The 20511-nt window shown below is 43.7% G+C and overlaps 1 protein-coding gene across 6 annotated transcripts in view; it reads right to left on the bottom strand.

Moving 5' to 3' along the window:
* Positions 1-20511, bottom strand: part of ATP8A1 (ATPase phospholipid transporting 8A1) — a 1017459-nt gene that overhangs the window by 266736 nt on the left and 730212 nt on the right. For all 6 annotated transcript variants that reach the window (XM_085642166.1, XM_085642168.1, XM_085642167.1 and 3 more), the window contains one exon: positions 5531-5609. In XM_085642166.1, coding sequence (XP_085498292.1) covers positions 5531-5609 — 79 coding nt within the window. The remainder of the gene's footprint in view (positions 1-5530; positions 5610-20511) is intronic.

Here is a 20511-nt window from a genome sequence, read left to right as displayed (position 1 = left end):
TGCTCTTGGAAGGCCTCAATTTGTTGCGGCGCCACCGATGGCCCAGGAACCTCTGGCGTACCAGGGATCAGTTGCAGAATATGCTTTGCGACTGGGGACCCTGACAGACAGGCACTGTGACGTCCTCGTGCCACTTCCTTGGATATGGAGTGGCGGGATGGGATCGAGTCCCATTTTGCTTTTTTCTGTTTCCACATGGACTTCGATTTAGACTAACCATAAATCTGAGACCTCGAGGTTGATCTTTCATGGGAAAAGTTCAGGAAGCAAGAACGAGGACACACCTGCGACTTGGAATGAGAGTGGAACTTATGGTAGGATTCGACTTCTTCTTATGTTTGGCAATGTACAGCTTGGCTTTTCTGGAGTGGATTACCTTTGAATGCAGAAGCGCACACTAATTGCACACTTTTGAGTTTTGTCTCAAACACCAGAGACGCACCAAGTACAGGTCTGTGACTGACATTTTTTTTCTGCCGTTACAGCATGGTTTGAAACCTGTAGTTTTAGAAAGGGACATCATTCCCAAGTACGCTGCATTTGGTTTTTTTAAGGAGTTGCTGCAGGACGCCGAATTTAAGAGTGCAGCCCGGAATTCACATTGGAAAGTGCAGAAAGAAAGGCACAGTGGAAAAGCTTAGATGGGCTACACTCCCGTCACTTCCGAAGCAGTACAAAGCAGGGCAGAGCTGCAAGGCACCACCTAGTGACAGGCAAGCATTGCTGGAAAAAGTTTCCGGATCCAGCCAGGCACCGGGAAATGTATTCTTAGGTGAGAAATCTGCAGTTGGAAGTATACATCACAAACAGTGGCAAATGGAGAACGTTGGGAAGAAAAAAGAACTGTTAAGAGAAAGATGAAGGGCTAAAATGGGTGTGTTGGTGGATGAAAAATACATGATGTGGAATCCAGACTACGCTGCTTATCATTCACTAACCCTAACATTCGGCAGCTCAGGAAGCAGGCTTCTGAGAACAGCTTTGGGCACCAGGACTGATTATTTTACAAAGTATACTCTGCTAAAGGTGCTACACCATACAGCCTGTACCTAGTCATTTCTTAAAACTCTTCCTAATTCACACACCTTTAAAGAAAGGAATAACAGAATGGGTAGATAATATGGTCAATTACAAGGAGGAAAAATGTCTGAAAGCTGAACTACGATCCCTAGATTTGTCTGAGGAAATAACGTACAATTAACCTGACTCAATAAGTGTGCAGCTTCGCAAGGTCCTAGGTGATTAAGGGACAAAGGACCATAAGGAATAGACAATCAATCCTATGTCCTAGCAAACTCTGCCTGCCAGGGGCTGCTGTTAACTTGCTACTCATATATAAATATTTTAAGGGGTAAGAAACTTTCATCTAAGCCCACTCCCATGGGTGGTTCGCCAATCCCGAATCAGTAATTGTTAGATTTGGGGGTCTCATGTTGGCAATGGTTGGCATCTTTGTCCAAATAGGGACCCTTGAGTCTAGTCGGGGTAAGGGGCTACACTCCCAAAATAATCCCTGCTCACCCACTTGGCAGGCAGGCTTATCTCAGAGGCAGTGTGTAAAGCATTTGTGAACACATACAGTAATACAGTGGAAACACTACAGATGGACACCACACAGGTTTAGAAAAATAAGTAATCTTTACTAGACTTAACACAAGACCAACGACAAAAATCCACAATACTGTATTCAAAATAAGTCTTTAAAATGGTAGAGAGTAGCTTAGTTTACTTTAGATTGCAAATACAGCACTTTACTCTCAAAATAACTTGGATGCCTAATGCAAAACAAACAAAAGGGTCGCAGGGAAGGTGATGCGTTGGTTCCTTACACTCAGGGGAGTGGATGCGTCGGTTCCTCACTGCTGCGCAGGGGAGTTGAGGCTCGCTTCCTTACTGTGTGGGGAGTTGATGCTCCTGTTTCTTAATGCGATCATTTGCGATGACGCTCCGGTGCGATGCGACAAAATGGCGTCTTGGTTAAGATGCGACAACGTAGAAGCGATGCATGCACGCCCGACGGCCGTGCGGGGACTCGGTGATCTTCTGAGCCACAACAGGCCCTGCGACACGCTTCTCCGGTGATGCGACTGCGACCTCTGCGGCAGCAGCCCGCGTCTCCGTTAATGAGACACGCTTCGGCGATGCGATGGTGACAGCGGCAGCGGCGGCTCACTTACTCGGCGATGCCAAGGAAACTGCTGAGGTGGCGACATGCTTCTTCTTTGTTGAGTCGCGCTTCCAGCTCCCAGCGACACGTAGTCTCTCAGAAGGCCCAGCACAACAGCAGGCACTTCAATTCCCAGCAAGGGAATTCAGGGGGGAGCAGAGGGGTGAAGTCTTGTATCCCTGAGACTTCAGGCAGGAGGCAAGCACAGTTCAAGCCCTTGGAGATTCTTCTTCAAGATGATGAAAGCACACACAGTCCTTTTTCTCCTTTCTTCGGCAATGAAGCAACCACTGCAGGCCAACCCCCAAACACACAGCACAGGGGCAGTCTCCTACTTCAGCTTGCCGGTTCTTCTCCACAGTAAAGGTTCGTCTTGATTCCCAGAAGTGATCTTAAGTTCTGGGGTCTGGGTCTCCCTTTTTATAAAGAACCTAGCTACAGACAAAGTTTTTTTGCTCAATTGTAAAAAAACTCGGTATTGAAAGGAAAATGTCCTGCGTGGAGTGGGTGAGTTAAAAATATCTAACTGGTGGGTAAAATTACTTTAATCGGGCCCCTAGTTGATATATTAAAAACGGGGTCGATCTCTAGGGTACCTGTTGGTTATGAGTCAGGAGTCCCTAGTGGACGTCCACTAGGGGGCCGATTAAAGTAATTTTACCCACCAGTTAGATATTTTTAACTCACCCACTCCACGCACATCACTGCACTACACATAGTCACTCAAAAACAGTGCTCCTACGTAGTGTCAGAAGTCGTAGCACGCCTCAACCCGCAGCGGGTTGGGATGGCCCCTATGATGAAGCATGTCACCGTGGGGAAACCCTGGTGAGTGAGGGGACTCAAGAAAGGACATTTTTCCTTTCAATACCGAGGTGCTACTCCTCCCACCACTCCCAATGCAGATAGGTCTATTAAGCCTAGTGCTGACTCACCCTGTCTCCTGGAGCCACCCCATCCCCTGTCACTCACAAACCAGACATGGAATACACAACCTAGCAGAGGCAGGCTTGGATGGTTAGGCAAGAAAATACCTACTTTCTAAAAGTGGTATTTTCGAACACAGAATGTTAAAACCAACTTCACTAAAAGATGTATTTTATCATTCTGAGTTCCAGCATACTGAATTCGTTTTTCTACCATGTTCCCTGGGTCAGTTAGGATTATAAGATGTTCTAATCAAACTGCCCATTCTGGCCTATGGGAACAGGTAGCCTTGCAATAGTGAAAAACGAAATTGGCTGTTATTCAGGACATGCCACACACATCAGGGCATGTCCTACCTTTTACATATAACGCACCCTACCCTTGGGCCTACTTTAGGAGTGGCTAACATGTAGAAAAGGGAAGGTTTAGGGACTGGCAAGTGGCACTTATCAAGTCAACATGGCAGCACTAGGCTGCACACAGGCACTGCAATGGCAGGCCTGAGACACACTTTACAAACTGCTCCAGTGGGTGGCACAATCAGTGCTGCAAGCCCACCAGCAGCATTTGATTTACACACCCTGGGCACACACGGTGCACTGTACTAGGGTATGACAGATACACCAAATAAGCCAATCATGGAGTCACTCACTAATCCATTACATCACTTTAACATAGGGAGCACTTGCACTGTGGCACTGAATAGCAGTGGCACAGTGCCCTTAGCACTGTGCCACTGAGGCAACACAGGAGGCAACAGCAAAAAATGGGAGACCCACGCCAATGGTGCCAGGTCTAATAGTAATCAACAGCAGCTGGCCCTTCCCTCAAAGCTCACTGGGCTTCCAACAACTTAGATAGTAAAAAGGGAGGCAAGTTGTGCATTCTCTATGTAGCATGGTCAGAATCTGAGGGTTAGCAGCATACCTAGATCAGCGGCACTGCAGATGCAGGCCGGGTGAAGAGGCAGACCAATCAGTGATCTCACTAATGAGAGAGCAAAAGTTGAGGCAGTTGTCACACTTAAAGCGAAGGGTGAGTCAATCCCTCCTTAAGCTGCCTCAAGCACTGTGGCAGCAGCTGAGAATACTTCAGTCCTGAGGAGCATCAGCATGGCCCTGTCCTCATGAAGGTCTGCTGTTGGAAGGATTTTAATTGCCCCTCACCTCAAGGTGATTTTAAAGACCTGCCAGCTAATCCCTGAGAAGGAAGATCAGCCTTCAGCTATGGATTTCTTGCTCCTGTAAGAATGTGTCCAAACCTTTCCATTGAAGGTGGGCTTCTGTTTGCAAACAGGCCACCCAATGTGCTAACTACCAGCACACTGTGTTGAGCACTTCCCCCCCAAAAAACCACAACTTGGAGCTGTAGTATCCTCTAAGCAAACATAGTAATAAAACAAGTAGTATTTTGGTGAGCAACCAATAATGCTAAATCCAAGACGATCTAGGCTAATGCTTTGTTAGCTGCTGAAGAAGAAGAGTGTACATGTGGATGTAGGACTAACCGGGGACCAGGTTTTCACAAGTATTATCAGAATCTACAAGACTGATGATGAAAGAAGATGCCAGCGTGTCTTCATGACACGGACCTTTCAAGAATAACACAGTGAACACAGGGACTTCTTTACAGGCCAGATTTGGATGTGAACACAGCTTTCTGATAATTCTGATAATTCCAAGCGGTGATAAAACAAACCACAAAGCAGCCCGAGACGTGCAGAGTGCATGTTGATCCCGCACTAGGAATTCTATATGTGCTAACCGTGATGGTCTAGGGGTGCAGGCACGAGCCAGCCTCTAAACATGGACACTCTTCTTACTACAAACAGGAGTGTTAGGCCGTAGGTGGTTTACTTCTCACATTTACAAATAGTGTTACAACGAACAGGCAACATCAGTGTACATTAGTAGGACAAACATTACAGTTTCAAGCTTCACTCGAGCAAAGATAATCGACATTACACTGAGAATGATAATAACAGCATCTAGGAGAGGAGATGGTGGCCGAGCCCGACCATGCACCTCCCACAGAAAAAAAGGACCCCTGACTGCAGAGCCATCAGGAAGACCCTTTCACCTCAAAACAGCCCCAAACCAAAACCCACATAAATCATACCAGTCCATCAAGACACTATCTGCGTGCCGAGAGTTAACTCCCAGAAAAGCAGACTTATTTTCACGGGGAAAAGAAAGAGCAGAGGTGCAATAAGAAAATGAGGGTGATCCTGCATGTGGGAGCCCGGTACAACTTCATCTCATTTTTAAATCCGTGCTGGCAACCCTTCCTCGCCAGAGGGGGCTTTTAGTCTTGGGAACCTATGGAGAGAAAGCCATGCGACAAAACAACATGCAGCGCATTCCGGACAGCTAATGATTCCTAATTTGCCGAAAGGGTCAATGCATTTGTCCTATATTTTGTTTCTTTGCTACTTACCATGCTGGAGGGCTTTTAATGGAAACCAAAACAGAATCACTGAGTGGAAGAGGCCATTTAAACAATGAACCCAGAAAACCTGAGAGAAAACAAAAATCCATGAGAACCTTTAGCGATAAACTAGCTCTGTGAACTTTGACCTTTCTTTTTATCTGTAACTAAGAATCGCAAAATGTGTTTCTTTCTGTCAGGCCACCACTGTGAACTAACAGAATTGACAGACACTTTCTTTATTTTCCACTTTCCCTCGAGAACATATGCCCACCCTAACTTTTAATTCATCTCATTATGCACATTGTGACAAAGCCTAGAAAAACTTACCATCCACCGAAATGATGCCTTTCACTCTATGTGAGAACACTTTTTATCATATTTAAATACTGGGGCCCGCAGTGCATAGCCATTAGTAATTAGCATTTTTTCCAAATTAAGGGAATAAAACGTGTGAATTAGATTTCTCACTATCTTGAATATATCTCAAGATCACGTTAAATTCCATGATATTGTTTGCAAAAAATGTCTCAGATCCACAGTATTTTACAGAAGACAACAACAATTTTATTTAAAAAAGGAATGATAAAGGTAATTACGGGTAAACCGAGATGCAATGTAACTCTTATTAAATGTAAATATTTCAAAGCATATTTTCAACAATCAGTGTGTAACATTCAAAACGCATTCATTAACACACAGAAACTTCTGCAGACTCTTAACATCTATTTCTCTGCACTGATAACATGTATTTCTTTAGTTTACCAAAAGATACTAACATAATAAATAGTTTTAAAACGCTTGAAAATTACACATCAATAACTATAGTCACAACAGCAGATAGAAGCCGTCTTTCCAGATATCGGAGATGATGCCACACAATGTAGAACACTTTCATTTTAATTAACAAACAGGTACAAATCTGCTTCACATTTCCTGCAATTTAGAGAGAGTACATTCCTATCACGAATGTATAATTTTCAAAATTAGCGTCGCCTTTCATCAGTGAATGATCCTGATTAAAAACAGCCCAATCACAGAGTCAAAACATTTTAGGGTCAGCAAACACAGTATTAGCGCTTATGAAAGTTGGAAGCTCATAAAAAAATAAACCCAGACTGAATGCTTTAGCTAGAGCAAGGGTTCCCTCGCTCGAAAATACAATAAATAGCCATCAGGCTGATGGAAGATTGGTAATCGTCTCTCCTAGTGAAATAGGTTTTTAAATATATGCATGCACTGTACACGCGGGCTTGAAGTAATAGTTTAAAGCTGTTCAAACATAAGGAAACAAGTGGTCCGGTCTCAAAAATGCCCCTGTGGTCTGGGTGCCTTGTGGGCCTAGTCAACTACAACTGGGCTGCGGGACAGGGTGCACGCTTCGATGCTTTGGACAAGGGACCCGGTGTTACCCATTAACCTCTGTCTCTGCGAGTCTCACTGTGTCACCGCCGCACGGCTTTTATTTGACAGAAAGCACAGGTGGGAGCAAGAAAAATTAGCCCTAGTTTAGCATTTTCCTGCCCAATGCTTATTGTCACACGCTAATCCTTTGACCTCTGTCACTGTCTGGCAGCCTTTCACCCTTTTTAACATAACAAACCCCTCCACCGTTACTCAGAGCAACAACGATCTGGAATCCTCACGCCCCCCAAAATATCCACTCCGATTGCACTGCTTATTATAAAGCGTTTTTTCTTCCAACCTCTTTATTTCCCACACTCATTTTTTGTTTCATTTTTTATCCATTACATCTGCTGACATGTTTCACGTGTCCTTAATGGGAAGCCTAGGCGGCGTTTTTAAAGTTGACTTCAGACATGCTTTGTCTGTTTCGATTTTAGTTTTCTATACATAAACTCCCATGCGTTGATAATTTGGTGAAGATCACAAAATAAAACATTTAGAAACGGCTACATGCATTGTTGTGCGTGAGGGAAACAGACACCCACGAAAATATTTGCTGCCGATGCTAACTCCAAAGCACTTAAAACAAGCATTTACAATGCAATGGTCTCGGCATTGTTAAAGTTAGAGCTATTGGCATTGCTCATGACATTATTTTTGTTTTTAAAACATCTGTCTCTCTCTCACAAAAATAAGTCTTATTTTTGTGAGAGAGAGAGAGATGTTTTAAAGACAAAAATAATGTCATGAGCAATGCCAATAGCTCTAACTTTAACAATGCCGAGACCATTGCATTGTAAATGCTTGTTTCGGATGCTTCAGGTTTTGATACCCGCTACTGGAACAGTTGAAAACAAATACAAAGGTGACAGCTTTACAGGCTACAAAGCCCTCTTCGAAGGCTACTGAAAAAACGTAGATTTTCCGTGACATCCACACACCTTTGCAAAACAACCAGAAGTTTGTTTTTACGAAGTGTATATAATGTTCCAAACATTATTTGAAGATAAGCAAAGAGGGAGAAGCTGGACGTAGTCTCGTGGGGGTGTGGTCACTGCTAATGCCCCCTTTGGAGAACAAATATTACATAAGGACGGCTTCTGCTTCACCCCCACCCCTCGAGACTACATCATGGGATCCTGGGCAAATCACGGTATGGTCCTGTGCTTCTATTCCCCAAACCCTCCCAATCACAAGCATACAAGTGTGATCCCATGCAGCTGTTACACTCTGTGTACAAATCTGGCCCTTTGCAAGGCTTGTGACGATTCACGTCACACTGATTGTTGATTGGAGTTTACAGACTACCTGCTGTCATTATACAGCTGTGTATTGAACACTATCAACCTTAGAAAGATGAAAGGCTGAGTAGGCCTTATGAAGTTCGGACCTCTGCCCCTCAACATACACACCAATCTCCGCAGCAGGCGCTGAGCCCACTGACCCCTCTTGAAAAGTTGCACCAGAAGTTTGGATGTTTACTTCCGGGCGTAAAATATATACCTAATGCGTCACTATCTTCACCGTTCTTGTTTCTGTGCTAAAAATATTATCCTCTTAACATGACATTAAGAAGAGAAATCAAGCGACCCCCTCATCTCCCACCCCCTGGTAGCTGCTCTGCTGTGAAATGTTCGCATTTCTCTGTTAACAGCACGACTGCACCCCATGAGCTCTTGTAAATGGGCTTAGAGTACCCTCTGCCCTGCGCAAAGCGCTTCATTGGCCATGCTAAATAAACAACGGCCACCCAAGCCCCCGATGTCGAAACCAGTAGCGCCCAGAAACCATTTGAACTCCTGCAACCAAGGGGAGGGTCTTCTTCCGTGACCAGTAGAGTGCCATCCTTGCTCTCACACCCAAGATAGTTCCATGTCACCGGAATATCACTTTCCCATTCGTGGCCTTTTCTTTTACCAGTGCATCCTGGGAGTTGTAGTCTTGGTTCATTTTAACGGGACCACCACCCCTGATAACAATGACATGTAAAAGCAAAGGCCAGGAAATGAAAAGAAGGGCGATGGGGCCATGTAGTCACCCTACCCGTAGCAGTCGACATCGTTCTACGCGTCCGCGATGCACTTCAGCGCATAGAGTTAAATCCGTATGCGGTAGGCACCGTAGACGCTTTGCTCACTCAAAAGTAAATTGCAATTAGCTCAGCTTTAGTGTAAATCTCAGTAGTGCTGGCTCAGCCGTTCATCCGTCGGATGATGATAACTTGAATACGTTCGAGATGCAAACTATTCTCAAAAACAGTGCGTTTGTGGTGGTGTCGACGAAAGAAACACAAGTATTACAGCTCTGCTCTGTGACGCCAGAACGCATGCTTTTAGTGAAGGGCCGACATAATACATTTTCAAGAGGAAAAGGCACTTTACCTCCATCTTCGCAGCAGGTGAGGGTCGTCCGCCAGAGCAGTCCTTGCACCCCTCCTTTACCTCCCACCCACAGCCCCTTACCCTCCTGCGCACAGCCCCCCTCGCACAAGAGTCCGCAGTGGGACAGTCCAGCCCCAGCTGAGAGCATCAACAGAGGCCAGGGAGTGACCTAACAAACGGCACAACAGCAGGAGGATGTGGGAGGGGAGCGAACAACAGGCAATCAGGGCTAAATTTAGAGCTTGAATCTAAACAGATACCCTGCTCTCCGGAGACCACGCAGGGATCCCGGCAGAGAGAGAGAAAGTGCGCAGGAGGGTAGTGGCGCAGCCCAAACATGGGGCCGCAGGGTGTGCTCTTCCGCTATCTCGCGCCCTCCCCCACCCGTCTCTTCTCTTATTTAGGGAATTCGGTGACACCGGACGGAGAGGAACGCGGCTGGAGCTCGAGGCCCTCTCCTCACTCCGGAGCAGGCCCTGTGAAGCGAGAGCACGGAGCAAGGGAGCGTGTCTCACCCTTCAAAGACAGAGCTGGAGTCTGCCCACCCCTCCTCCGACTACATATACACATCTTTGCCATTCACCCGACGCCGACGACAACATCTCTTTAATATTTAGCATTCTTAAATACTGCACTCTTTGATATTATTTTTTCTAAAACACATTGTGTTTAAAATAATTTTACTCACTTTTGTGGTCTGTGGCGAACTCGAACTAATGCTATCCAAATTCAAAAGACTTCTCCACTGCAAGCACACTACTGCCTTTTTCCGAGGCAGAGCAGAAATGCCTCGGAGAGAGGCAGCGGCGATTTCGGATTCGGGGGCGTGTTTTGCTGTTATCTCCTCTTGCCATTGGCTGGTGGAGATAATTAAATTTTCTGCAAAAAACACGCCCCCCGATCCGAAAAGGACGGGGCCTGATCGGAGTGACGGGACCTCTTCTCCAATGGCTGGCCAGCATTGAAGAGGCCAGCCAATGGAGAACAGGGGAGAAGAGGGGCGGGTTCAAGCCCCTCTTCTCCAAGTCATTAAATCTCAGATCGAGACTGCGCAAGCGCAGCCTTCGAGCCGAGACCTAAAAAAGAAGTGACTAAAACTGCATAGTGAGTCATGTATTTATTTATTTATAAAGTTTTATATAGCGCGAACATGACTACCAAGGGTATCAGAGCGCTTTACAGTTTATGCAGCAAGAAGGGTACAGGCAAACAAACAGAATCAACATAGCGAAAAGTACACAATCTTAAAAGGTCCGACATTCTTGTGAGCCAGCAGCTGGGCCACAAATCAGCGGCTATGGCCCCAGAATCAAATGTCATTGTTTTACTTCCCTACGCAGAATATATATATATGATGCACATTGATCTGTTTAGTGGTTGTGAGAATTGGATTGTTGGTGGAGGGGGGAGGAGGAGGAAAGACCCTCTCAAGCAACAGCCACGATCCAGATACAGGGACCAGGTTAGTTCTGCTGAAAAAGTTAGCTTCTCAAGGTCCAGTGTGCAGAACTCAACACTTCAGAATTTAGCAGGAGAAATTCAACTGATGCCAGCCAAGGGTCCACATTTTATACCAGTCCCAGCTTTGAAGTGAGAATAACTTCCTCCCCACATCTGGTTGTGGATTTACTACCCTCCCTGCGCCTGGTTCCAGGAGGTCTGCAATCACAAAAGGCTAGTGTAAAGTTCTTTGTGTGTGTGCTGAGGCAGCCCCTTTGAAGTGCATATGAAATAGGTGACAGCTCCGCCCCTCCTACCAGGTCAGGATGACCCATCTTGCCAACATGCAACCCCCCCCCCCTTTGTGATACTGTCTGGGAGGAATAAACAAAGGCCAACTGCCAAATACATCTAGCCATGTGACCCAGCAAACAGGCACCAAATGATCGGGACAAGAAAATGCCAACTTTTTAAAAGTTGCATTTTCAGAAATCTTAAAATCTGACTTTACCACTAAAGAGGGTTTTAAATTACAATTGATTAGACACCAAACAGGACATTTGGACCTGCTCCCAAAGAAAATGTATCACTTATTATATGTAATAAGGTAACCTAATATTACCCTATAGGAGACGTAGGCCTTACAGAAGTGAAAAATGTATGTTAAAGTTTTTCACTGCCAGGACATGTTAAATTTAAAAGTGCATATCCAACTATTTAAATACAATGCACCCAGGCCTATGAGCTCTTTAGGGCCTAGCCTAGGTGTCACTTATATGTATTAAAAATAAAGTTTAGGCCTGGCAAAAAAGGTTTATTTTGCCAGGTCGAAATGGCAGTTTAAAACTGCACACAGACTGCAATGCCAGGTTTGAGACATGTTTAAAAAGGGTACTTAAGTGGGTGGCACAATAAGTGGTGTAGGCCCATTAGTACCATTTAATTTACAGGCCCTGGGTACATGGATTCCCACTTTACTATGGACTTAAAGGTAAATTCAATGTGCCAACTGGGTATAAGCCAATATTATTATGCTTAAACTCGAGAGCACACACGTTACCACTGGTTAGCAGTGTTATAGTGTACAAAGTCCAAATGGCAACAAAAAAAAACAGGAGGAGTGAAGGGAAAAAGTTTGGAGGTAACCTTGCAAAGTGGAAAAAGAACAATTGATGGAAAGAATGCAGAACAATGTCATACATTCACCCCGTACAGAGATCTGGGCCTAAATCCATCATTTTTTTGCTCCCTATGCCATTCCAGTTTGAACCCAGTCATATGCAAATCAGTCTTGACCCTGCACCCAAAGGGAACAGTCCAGCCCGAACTGCCAGGCCAGTCCTCCCTGGACTGGACACAGGCATTCTAGGACCGGTTTCGGAGTTTCACTCCTCATCAGCCAGGATAGCTTGACTCCAGTGGCATGGAGCGCATGAGACCCACGTCTGAGTATACCCGTCCCACTCGGGGTGACAAAAGCAAAAAGAACAATTAATGGACCCTGTGCTTCTGGCTTCAAGCTAGCCTGGCTGATGAGGGGTGATGCCCTGAAACTGGTCCCAGGATGCTTGTTTCCGGTACAGGGAGGACCTGGCTTGGCAGTTCGGTCTGGATTGTTACCATGAGGCACAGGGTCAAGAATGATTTGCATATGGCTGGGTCTAAACTGGGGTGGCATGGTGAGCAAAAGAACGATGGATTTAACCCAGATCTATTGACTGGGGGTGAGGAATTGGCCTAACAGCTAGGGCGTCCGACCTCGAATCTGGGCAACTGGGTTCGAGTCTCAGCAATGATGCTGAACATACTGTGATTCTGGGCAAATCACTTAATTTCCCCGTGCCTAACCAAAACAAATGTGTCCTCATGTAATGCAACTGGTGTTATGTAAAGCGCTCTGATACCCGATTCGGGTCAAGTTCGCGCTATATAAAACTCTGTAAAAAACATGTTTGATTTGCTCGTCATTCCGTCTGTCATCTGTGTGTCTTTTTCTTACAAAGTGGATCAATTCAAACAGTGGTATTTGTTTGTATCTTGCTACGAAGTATGCTATCAGAGGTGTAATGAAGGCCAATGTAACAGCACTCATTAAGCATAAGGTCTCTGTATGTCTAAGAGTCATCAGCCTATGAGAACATTTAGTAGCCCATCACTATTTTTACAGACGGGCTATTTAATTTTTCACTCTGCAACAACGTGACTTGCATGTAAAACTGATTTAAATTGTATCGCTATGTAAACTTACAATAGACAAACTACCTCCGGTATGCTCTTCCTGATGGATAAGCATATTTCAGCATAAAACCTTTTTTAGCTGCCATTCTGAATCTATATACTTTTTTCCCTGCAGTGCCACTCACCGATTCATATGATGCTGCTCAACAGTAGCGGATCTACGAGTTCTTACTTTTGGAGCCAGAGCAGATCAAATATATGATGATACATGCTGCAGTGATGTCTGTTCTGTCAATGGGCTGACCCTGTGCCCATGCTGTGCGGATCAACACATCAACGGATAAATGGGGCTGACTGAAAGACCCTGTAAGTATGTGTCGCATATATATATATATAATGACTCACACTGAATATAGGATGTTTAGGTCTAAGGAAAAAATATCCAAAGGAAGAGAGGTGTAAAGGAAGAGAGGTGGTGGGCACAACAGTGTTGTGGACAAAAACCCTCACTCACCCGAGGGTGACATGCTTAATCATTGAGTTTCCCCAACACACGGGGACCACAAGGTACCCCATGTGGGCTACAACTTCCCCGAAAGGGAAGGAGCGGGAGTGTAAGGCACGTAGTATTATCAAAACCTCAAGGGGGCAATGAGGAGCAGAGTGCAAAAAGAAAGAAAATGTTAAGTGGTGTATTAAAAACTATCTCCGTAGGGGCAACAACTTTATTATTCCATCCTATGGGATAGTAGATAAAAACAGGTGATGTAGGGTTGAAAACCAATAACCTAGTAATTGGTCAACATGTTTCTGCCTCGGTGACAATGTAGTTCTAGGCATTCATCAGGACCAGTGTTTAGCAGTCACCCTGCTTACATAATTTGTGTAAAGTGATAAAAAAGGAGTGAAATTATACTTAGGCCACAATTCTTGACACTCAATCGCGGAATCAGTCAATACGATTGGTCAGAAGGCACTGTAAAAATAATACAACATTTTTTAATTAAAATAAGATCTCACCAAAGTGCACCTTTACCTTTCATTCCAACATGCCTGGTATGGCATAAAAGATCTTACCTAAGATCAAAGTTTTACGTCCAGCTCAATCGTATACAGAGTCTCTCTCCGTTGTGATTCCTCTAGTAGGAATTAAAGGTCAATATTAATATAACAATGTGGTATGGCCATACAGAAAGACCAGCTTCAGAACTATTGTGTTAGCATCTATGAAAAGTGGATGTCACTAGAGTAGCCATCAACAAAGTGTGACCCAACTTAGCATTAGATAATGTGCTTGGGTTAAAAACGACTCTCCATATAGTATCACGTACATCTGAGGGACAATAGAAACAAAGACGCTAGATACTGTGTAAACGGAGCAGGTCATGCGTCAAGGAAGAAAATATTAGAGAATACATTACGGGTAAAACAAAACCTGTTCGTGTTAGTGAAACTTGGTCATATACATACGTGATATACTGAATGCCTGTTGTCAGAAAACTAACTACATCCGTGTCCCTATCATAATCTCTAAAGGCAACCGCTCACCTCGGATATCGCCGCGGAATTCACGGTAGACTCTGGCAGGAGTGCCGAGCGGCTCATCTATTCTCGTATATGTATTCATACTCGGAGGTATTGGCGTCAGGAGATGACGTTTAGCCGTTACGTAAATGTAATACCGATCACCCGTTCAGTCGCCATGGTGATTTGGAACACAATGATGCTGACGTGGGTTACTTTCATTTGCACATTCAGGGAATTATTTTAAGCTGCTTGTAAGCTTAACACCCACGGAATGGAGCGCGAGTCTGCCTCTTGAAGCTGCTTGTACGAGCACCATTTCCGCTAAATCCTCCAAGCTGTATCCGGCATCAGTCCCATAATTCGTGTGATATTAATGAATTTTACTAGGACGACCTCAGCAAATACTATAGGCCAAGCTTTTTGCCCTATGCCCTTTGGGGTTCTTTTCTATTGGATTTAAACACCGACCGTAGAACCTCGTCCTTCAATTTTTGGGCACAGTCTGCCTTTTTCAACACTTTCAATTGTTTCTAAGACTGGGAGAATTCCAGCTATATCAGCATTCTCCCAACTGAGTTCCACAGGTCCCATTGCCTTTTTTAATTGAAAATTCCCTACATGCGCCCTGAGGAAGGTGATACCCCAAAAGAATAAAGGGTTCCACCGAAACGCGCGTCGGCGCTCCGAACCAGTCCCCTCCGTTCATTTATTCTGCATTTTGATTTTCGATTTGGGAATTGTGTTTTGTATGAATGTAATCACTTATAAAACATTTTTGTGTTATGATACCAAACTTCCGGCTAAAACCAGAAAAAAACATTGTGTATTCTGGTATCTCTTTATTGTGTATTCTGGTATCCCCCTATTTGAAATAATTGTTTTTGTCCATGAACACGCAGTGAGAGGGGACTCAGTGCGTATTATGCTGCTTTTGTATATATGCGATGTATGCATTGGTGATTTGGCGTGAGTATGCTGTGGGTATGAAAGTGATTGTATGCTGATGAATAAACTGTTTGTCAATGGGATCCAATGAATTTCACTGAAACTGTATAGTCACGATTTGTCCTCATGAATGTATTAATGTTTATGTACAGAAAAGTCAAAAAATAATAAATTAGTCAATGACTATGCTTCTTTGAATACTGTTACTGATTGCGGTGGCTTAGCAAGAGCGGTTAACGGAAATAGGTGACTTAAAGCACCCTTAGAATTGATACAGGTAGAGTCTCTCTTTGGTCTAGTTTGGCTGACTGCCATAATGTCAGAACAAACGGACTTGCCTTCAACATTAAAATGCAAGGCCAATGGACTAACTAAAACAAAAGCGTAAAAAGCAGTATGTGTATAAATAAAGTCCAAACTTCAACTAGGCACAAAGCCCACAATTGCATCAAAAGTAAAAACTAAAACTAAGGTCAATATAGGCCAAAATGGTGTAATCAGTCTTCAAGGATCGTATTAATTAATCATTCGTCCTCGATAAGAGTAATTGATTACGTCTACTGTGTTTCAGTGTCCCAACATGTCAGGAATATCTAACAAAGAGAGTAGGATTACCTCACAAAAAGGGGGGTATACTTCAAAAAGAATAAGAATAACTAAGGAAGGAGTTCAGCGTTAGGTGATATGTAGAAGGTGCTCCTGTAATATCTAGTAGTGTAACACAAATATTGGGTTGGAAGGACATGTAAAGGGGCTTGCAGCTGCATGCCATAATGTATGTCTATCTATCCATCCCTCAAACAGTACACCATGGTATATCATCATTCAGGCCTGTCTGGTGGCTGCCCAATCTGAACACCCTCCGTTCTCTGTAGAACAGGACTGTATCAATGGGACCCATGTTTTTGTGATAATAAGGTTTATCTAGGATTACCTTCCTTGACGCATGACCTGCTCCGTTTACACAGTATCTAGCGTTTATGTTACTATTGTCCCTCAGATATATGTGATACAATATGGAGGGTCGTTTTTAACTCAAGCACATTATCTAACGCTATGTTGGGTCACACTTTGTTGATGGCTGCTCTAGTGACATCCACTTTTCATAGTTGCTAACACAATAGTTCTGATGCCCGTCTTTCTGTATGGCCATACCACATTGTTATATTAATATTGACCTTTAATTCCTACTAGAGGAATCGCAACAGAGAGAGACTCTGTAGACGGTTGAGCTGGACTTAAAACTTTGATCTTAGGTAAGATCTTTTATGCCATACCCGGCATGTTGGAATGAAAGGTGAAGGTGCACTTTGGTGATATCTTATATAAATTAAAAAATGTTGTATTATTTTTACAGTGCCTTCTGACCGATCGTATTGATTATGTAAGCAGAGTGACTGCTAAACACTGGTCCTGACGAGTGCCTAGAACTACATTGTCATTGAGGCAGAAACATGTTGACCAATTACTTGGGTATTTGTTTTCAACCCTAGCTCACCTGTTTTTATCTACTATCCCGTAGGATGGAATAATAAAGTCGCTACCCCTACGGAGATAGTTTTTAATACACAACTTCACATTTTCTTTCTTTTTGCACTCTGCCCCTCATTGCCCCCTTGAGGTATTGATAATACTACATGCCTTACACTCCAGCCCCTTCCCTTTCGGGGAAGTTGTAGCCCACATGGGGTACCTTGCGGTCCCTGTGTGTTGGAGAAACCCAATGATGAAGCATGTCACCCTCGGGTGAGTGAGAGTTTTCGTCCACAACAATGTTGTGCCCCCCACCTCTCATCCTTTTCACCTCTCTTCCTTTGGATATTTTTTCCTTAGACCTTCAGTATGAGTTGTTATTATGGAAGATATATAGGATAGATTTAGCTATGCTGTTGTGTAGACTTCCTTGAGACCCCCTTGTGTGTGATACATATTAGTACAGTCTTATGTCTTAGGTCTGTGGGTCATTACATTTTTATATGTTCTTTTTCCCACAGTGGTCTTTTCAAGCTTTTAGTTGGGCTGTGGAGTTTCTTCTGTGGATAGATTCTAATTTTGATTGGGCACCACGACTTAGAATACAGGCTTAGCCTTTGATGACGATATGGTACAGGCCATATTGCAAACACCCAGCATTCTAGACACTCGGATCACACAGACACTTTCACTCTCAGAAGAGTGGAACAAACTCACTAGTTTAAAGAGACAACACATACAGACAACATAACATGCAGCTATTTTAACTGAATATTTAAGAGCCAATATAGCCCCACATGGTCTTGTCGTCTCCAATGCACCTAAATTGTTTCTTGATAATAAGGTTTTTAAGATCAAGTGGTCCAAGATCACATGGAAATGCTCTAGAGACTGGCTGGTTCTATTAATAAATACAGGAAAAGAAACGTCAGATCTCTTGATAATTGAAATCCAAACATTGGAAAACCAGTTGAAGTGCTCTGCGCAAATTACTTTTTACAAAAAATGTCTGGAGGAAATTACCAAAGTTCTCAATGAAACACAGAATGATCTTATTAAATAAAGTGAATAAACTAAAAAAAGATATGGAAAGGTTCACTCAAGAAAAGATCTAACCATACATCCCTGATTAATATACTGTAAAGCCATTGAAGAAAACAAATCGTAGAGGAGCACGTGGATGGCGTTGTAACACAGACGAATGGACATCTAATTCAGATGACTGGAGTCAGTCAGAGGACTCTGCCTCCAGTGATTCTGAGACTCCACATAATCTTAGACAGATGAGGGGAAGTCGCAATTTTAACCATATGCCACCTTCGGTTCCGTGGTGGCCACCACAACCATGGCAGTTTCAGCCACAGCCACTGCCACCTTTCCCCTATCAAGGACCAGGTTATCAAATACCTTTTTTAGGTCAGGACAGGGGTCGAAGAGGTCGGCGAAGAGCCAAAGGAGGTCGTTCTCAAGACACGCAACCTCAACAACAGAAATCTCAGATACAGTGGGATCCCCTACTGGAACAACGGATCACGCGGAGCATGACAGGCGTATCCACCAGTGCCATAATGACCTGATAGTCAACTTGAGTCAGAAAATTCTGACCCCTTTAGAAACCACTATTCTTGAGAAGGGATTAGGGTTTGTACCTACTCACATGGGTGATGATTTTAAAGCACACCAAGAACTTTTTGCTGTATTTCGTAAAATTCGACTTTCCTTTTTCTTCGAAAATTCGATTTACAATGGGCCTGAAAATTCATGCAATACTGGCCTGAGGAATAAGTCGACATTTCTACCCACAATAAAATAACTGCCATCAAAGGTAGCAACTTTTGAAAAAGCTGTTTTACAGTCTTAACACTGAAAAAAGTCAAGCCAGGAGACCATTTTTCAACATGAGTAAAGTAGAGGAACAGTGTGCACAACAACTGAGATCAGACCCCCTTGTTGTTATTAAACAAGCTGATAAAGGGGGAGCAACTGTTGTGATGGATGCTACTGCTTATCGTGCTTGCGACAGTTACAAGACACCAAATAATACAAGCCCATCATGAGTGATCCTACACCAAGACTCCAAAGTACTATTTGTAGACTTGTGAAGGAGGCTGCTACAGCAGCGTGGATCACTAAAAATAAAGCAGAATTTTTAACACCGAGGCATCCCAAGATTCCGGAATTACATCTTGCCTAAGATACGATATATGTATATGACCAAATTTCACGAACAGTTATTGTTTTACCCGTAATGTATTCACTAATATTTTCTTCCTTGACGCATGACCTGCTTCGTTTACACAGTATCTAGCGTTTTTGTTACTATTGTCCGTCAGATATACATGATACTATATGGAGGGTCGTTTTTAAATCAAACACATCATCTAACAGTAAGTTGGGTCATACTTTGTTGATGGCTACTCTAGTGACGTCCACTTTTCATAGATGCACACAATAGTTCTGATGCTGGTCTTTCTGTATAGCCATACCACATTGTTATATTAATATTGACCTTTAATTCCTACTAGAGGAATCACAACGGAGAGAGACTCTGTAGACGGTTGAGTTGGACTTAAAACTTTGATCTTAGGTACGCTCTTTCATGCCATACCAGGCATGTTGGAATGAAAGGTAAAGGTGAACTTTGGCGATATCTTTTTTTTTTTTTTAAACAGATTTTATTTGTCAAAATAGCACATATAATGCAGACCTCTGAATCCCAGAGACAACTGCCGCATAAGAGACACAAAAAAAACAATGACTTTGACCGTTTTACATTATGAAAAGCAGGAGAATATGAAAGGCGATACAAATCGAATCAATTCCTTTAACCAACCAACCACCCACCACCCACCTCCCTCCCTCCCCACCCCCAATGCACCGTCTCCATTTTCTGAAACAACATATAGCTGACCCAGGCTGCTCTCGGTCCACACAAAAGCTCAACAGCCACCATACCATTATCAATTGATGGATTGTGAGCCACACATAGGGAAATGCAAGGAACGGGAGAGGTCAACCGGCTACTCTGGGTCACGACCCCGGCCCACACTCGGGGGTTCCAGCTCCAGACCCCGATAATCTGCCCAGCGCTTCCAGATCTTATAGTGCTTCCTAGGCCACCCTCTAGCTTCAAAGATGGCGAGCTCAAGGCCCATACTAAAGTCTAAGCCATTTTTCCAGGACGAGACCGATGGGGCAACCACCGCCTTCCAGGCCCTAGCTATATCTCTCTTTGATAATGTGAAGCCTAGTGTGAGAAGTTGGCCTGGTATATGATGTTCCCTAGTTAAAGCGACCACCTTGTACCATGCCAAGCAACCCTTATGGTGTGGTTGTAAGTCAACCTTTTCGGACTAGCTGCCCTAGTGGTAGCGTAGGCTAAGCAGTCTTTGAGGCTAAACTCGTTAAAGCGTGTTAAGCAAGCTGTTTTACCATATGTAACCCCCCTTTATACCAATGAAAGGACACCACACAGATATATATTCAAAATATATATGTATTTATTACTCAAAGTATCCCCTAGACTCTTTATGAGCACAGGAGCACAAATCGTTAAACAAGAAAGTATTACAATATACAGAAGTTGCACTTTATATGGAAAGGCCCTGGTGGCCGATCAAACCATATACTAAAATAGTG

Source organism: Triturus cristatus, chromosome 2_2 (assembly GCF_964204655.1).
Source record: "Triturus cristatus chromosome 2_2, aTriCri1.1, whole genome shotgun sequence".
NCBI lineage: Eukaryota > Metazoa > Chordata > Amphibia > Caudata > Salamandridae > Triturus > Triturus cristatus.
This window is presented reverse-complemented; position numbering and strand designations above follow the sequence as displayed.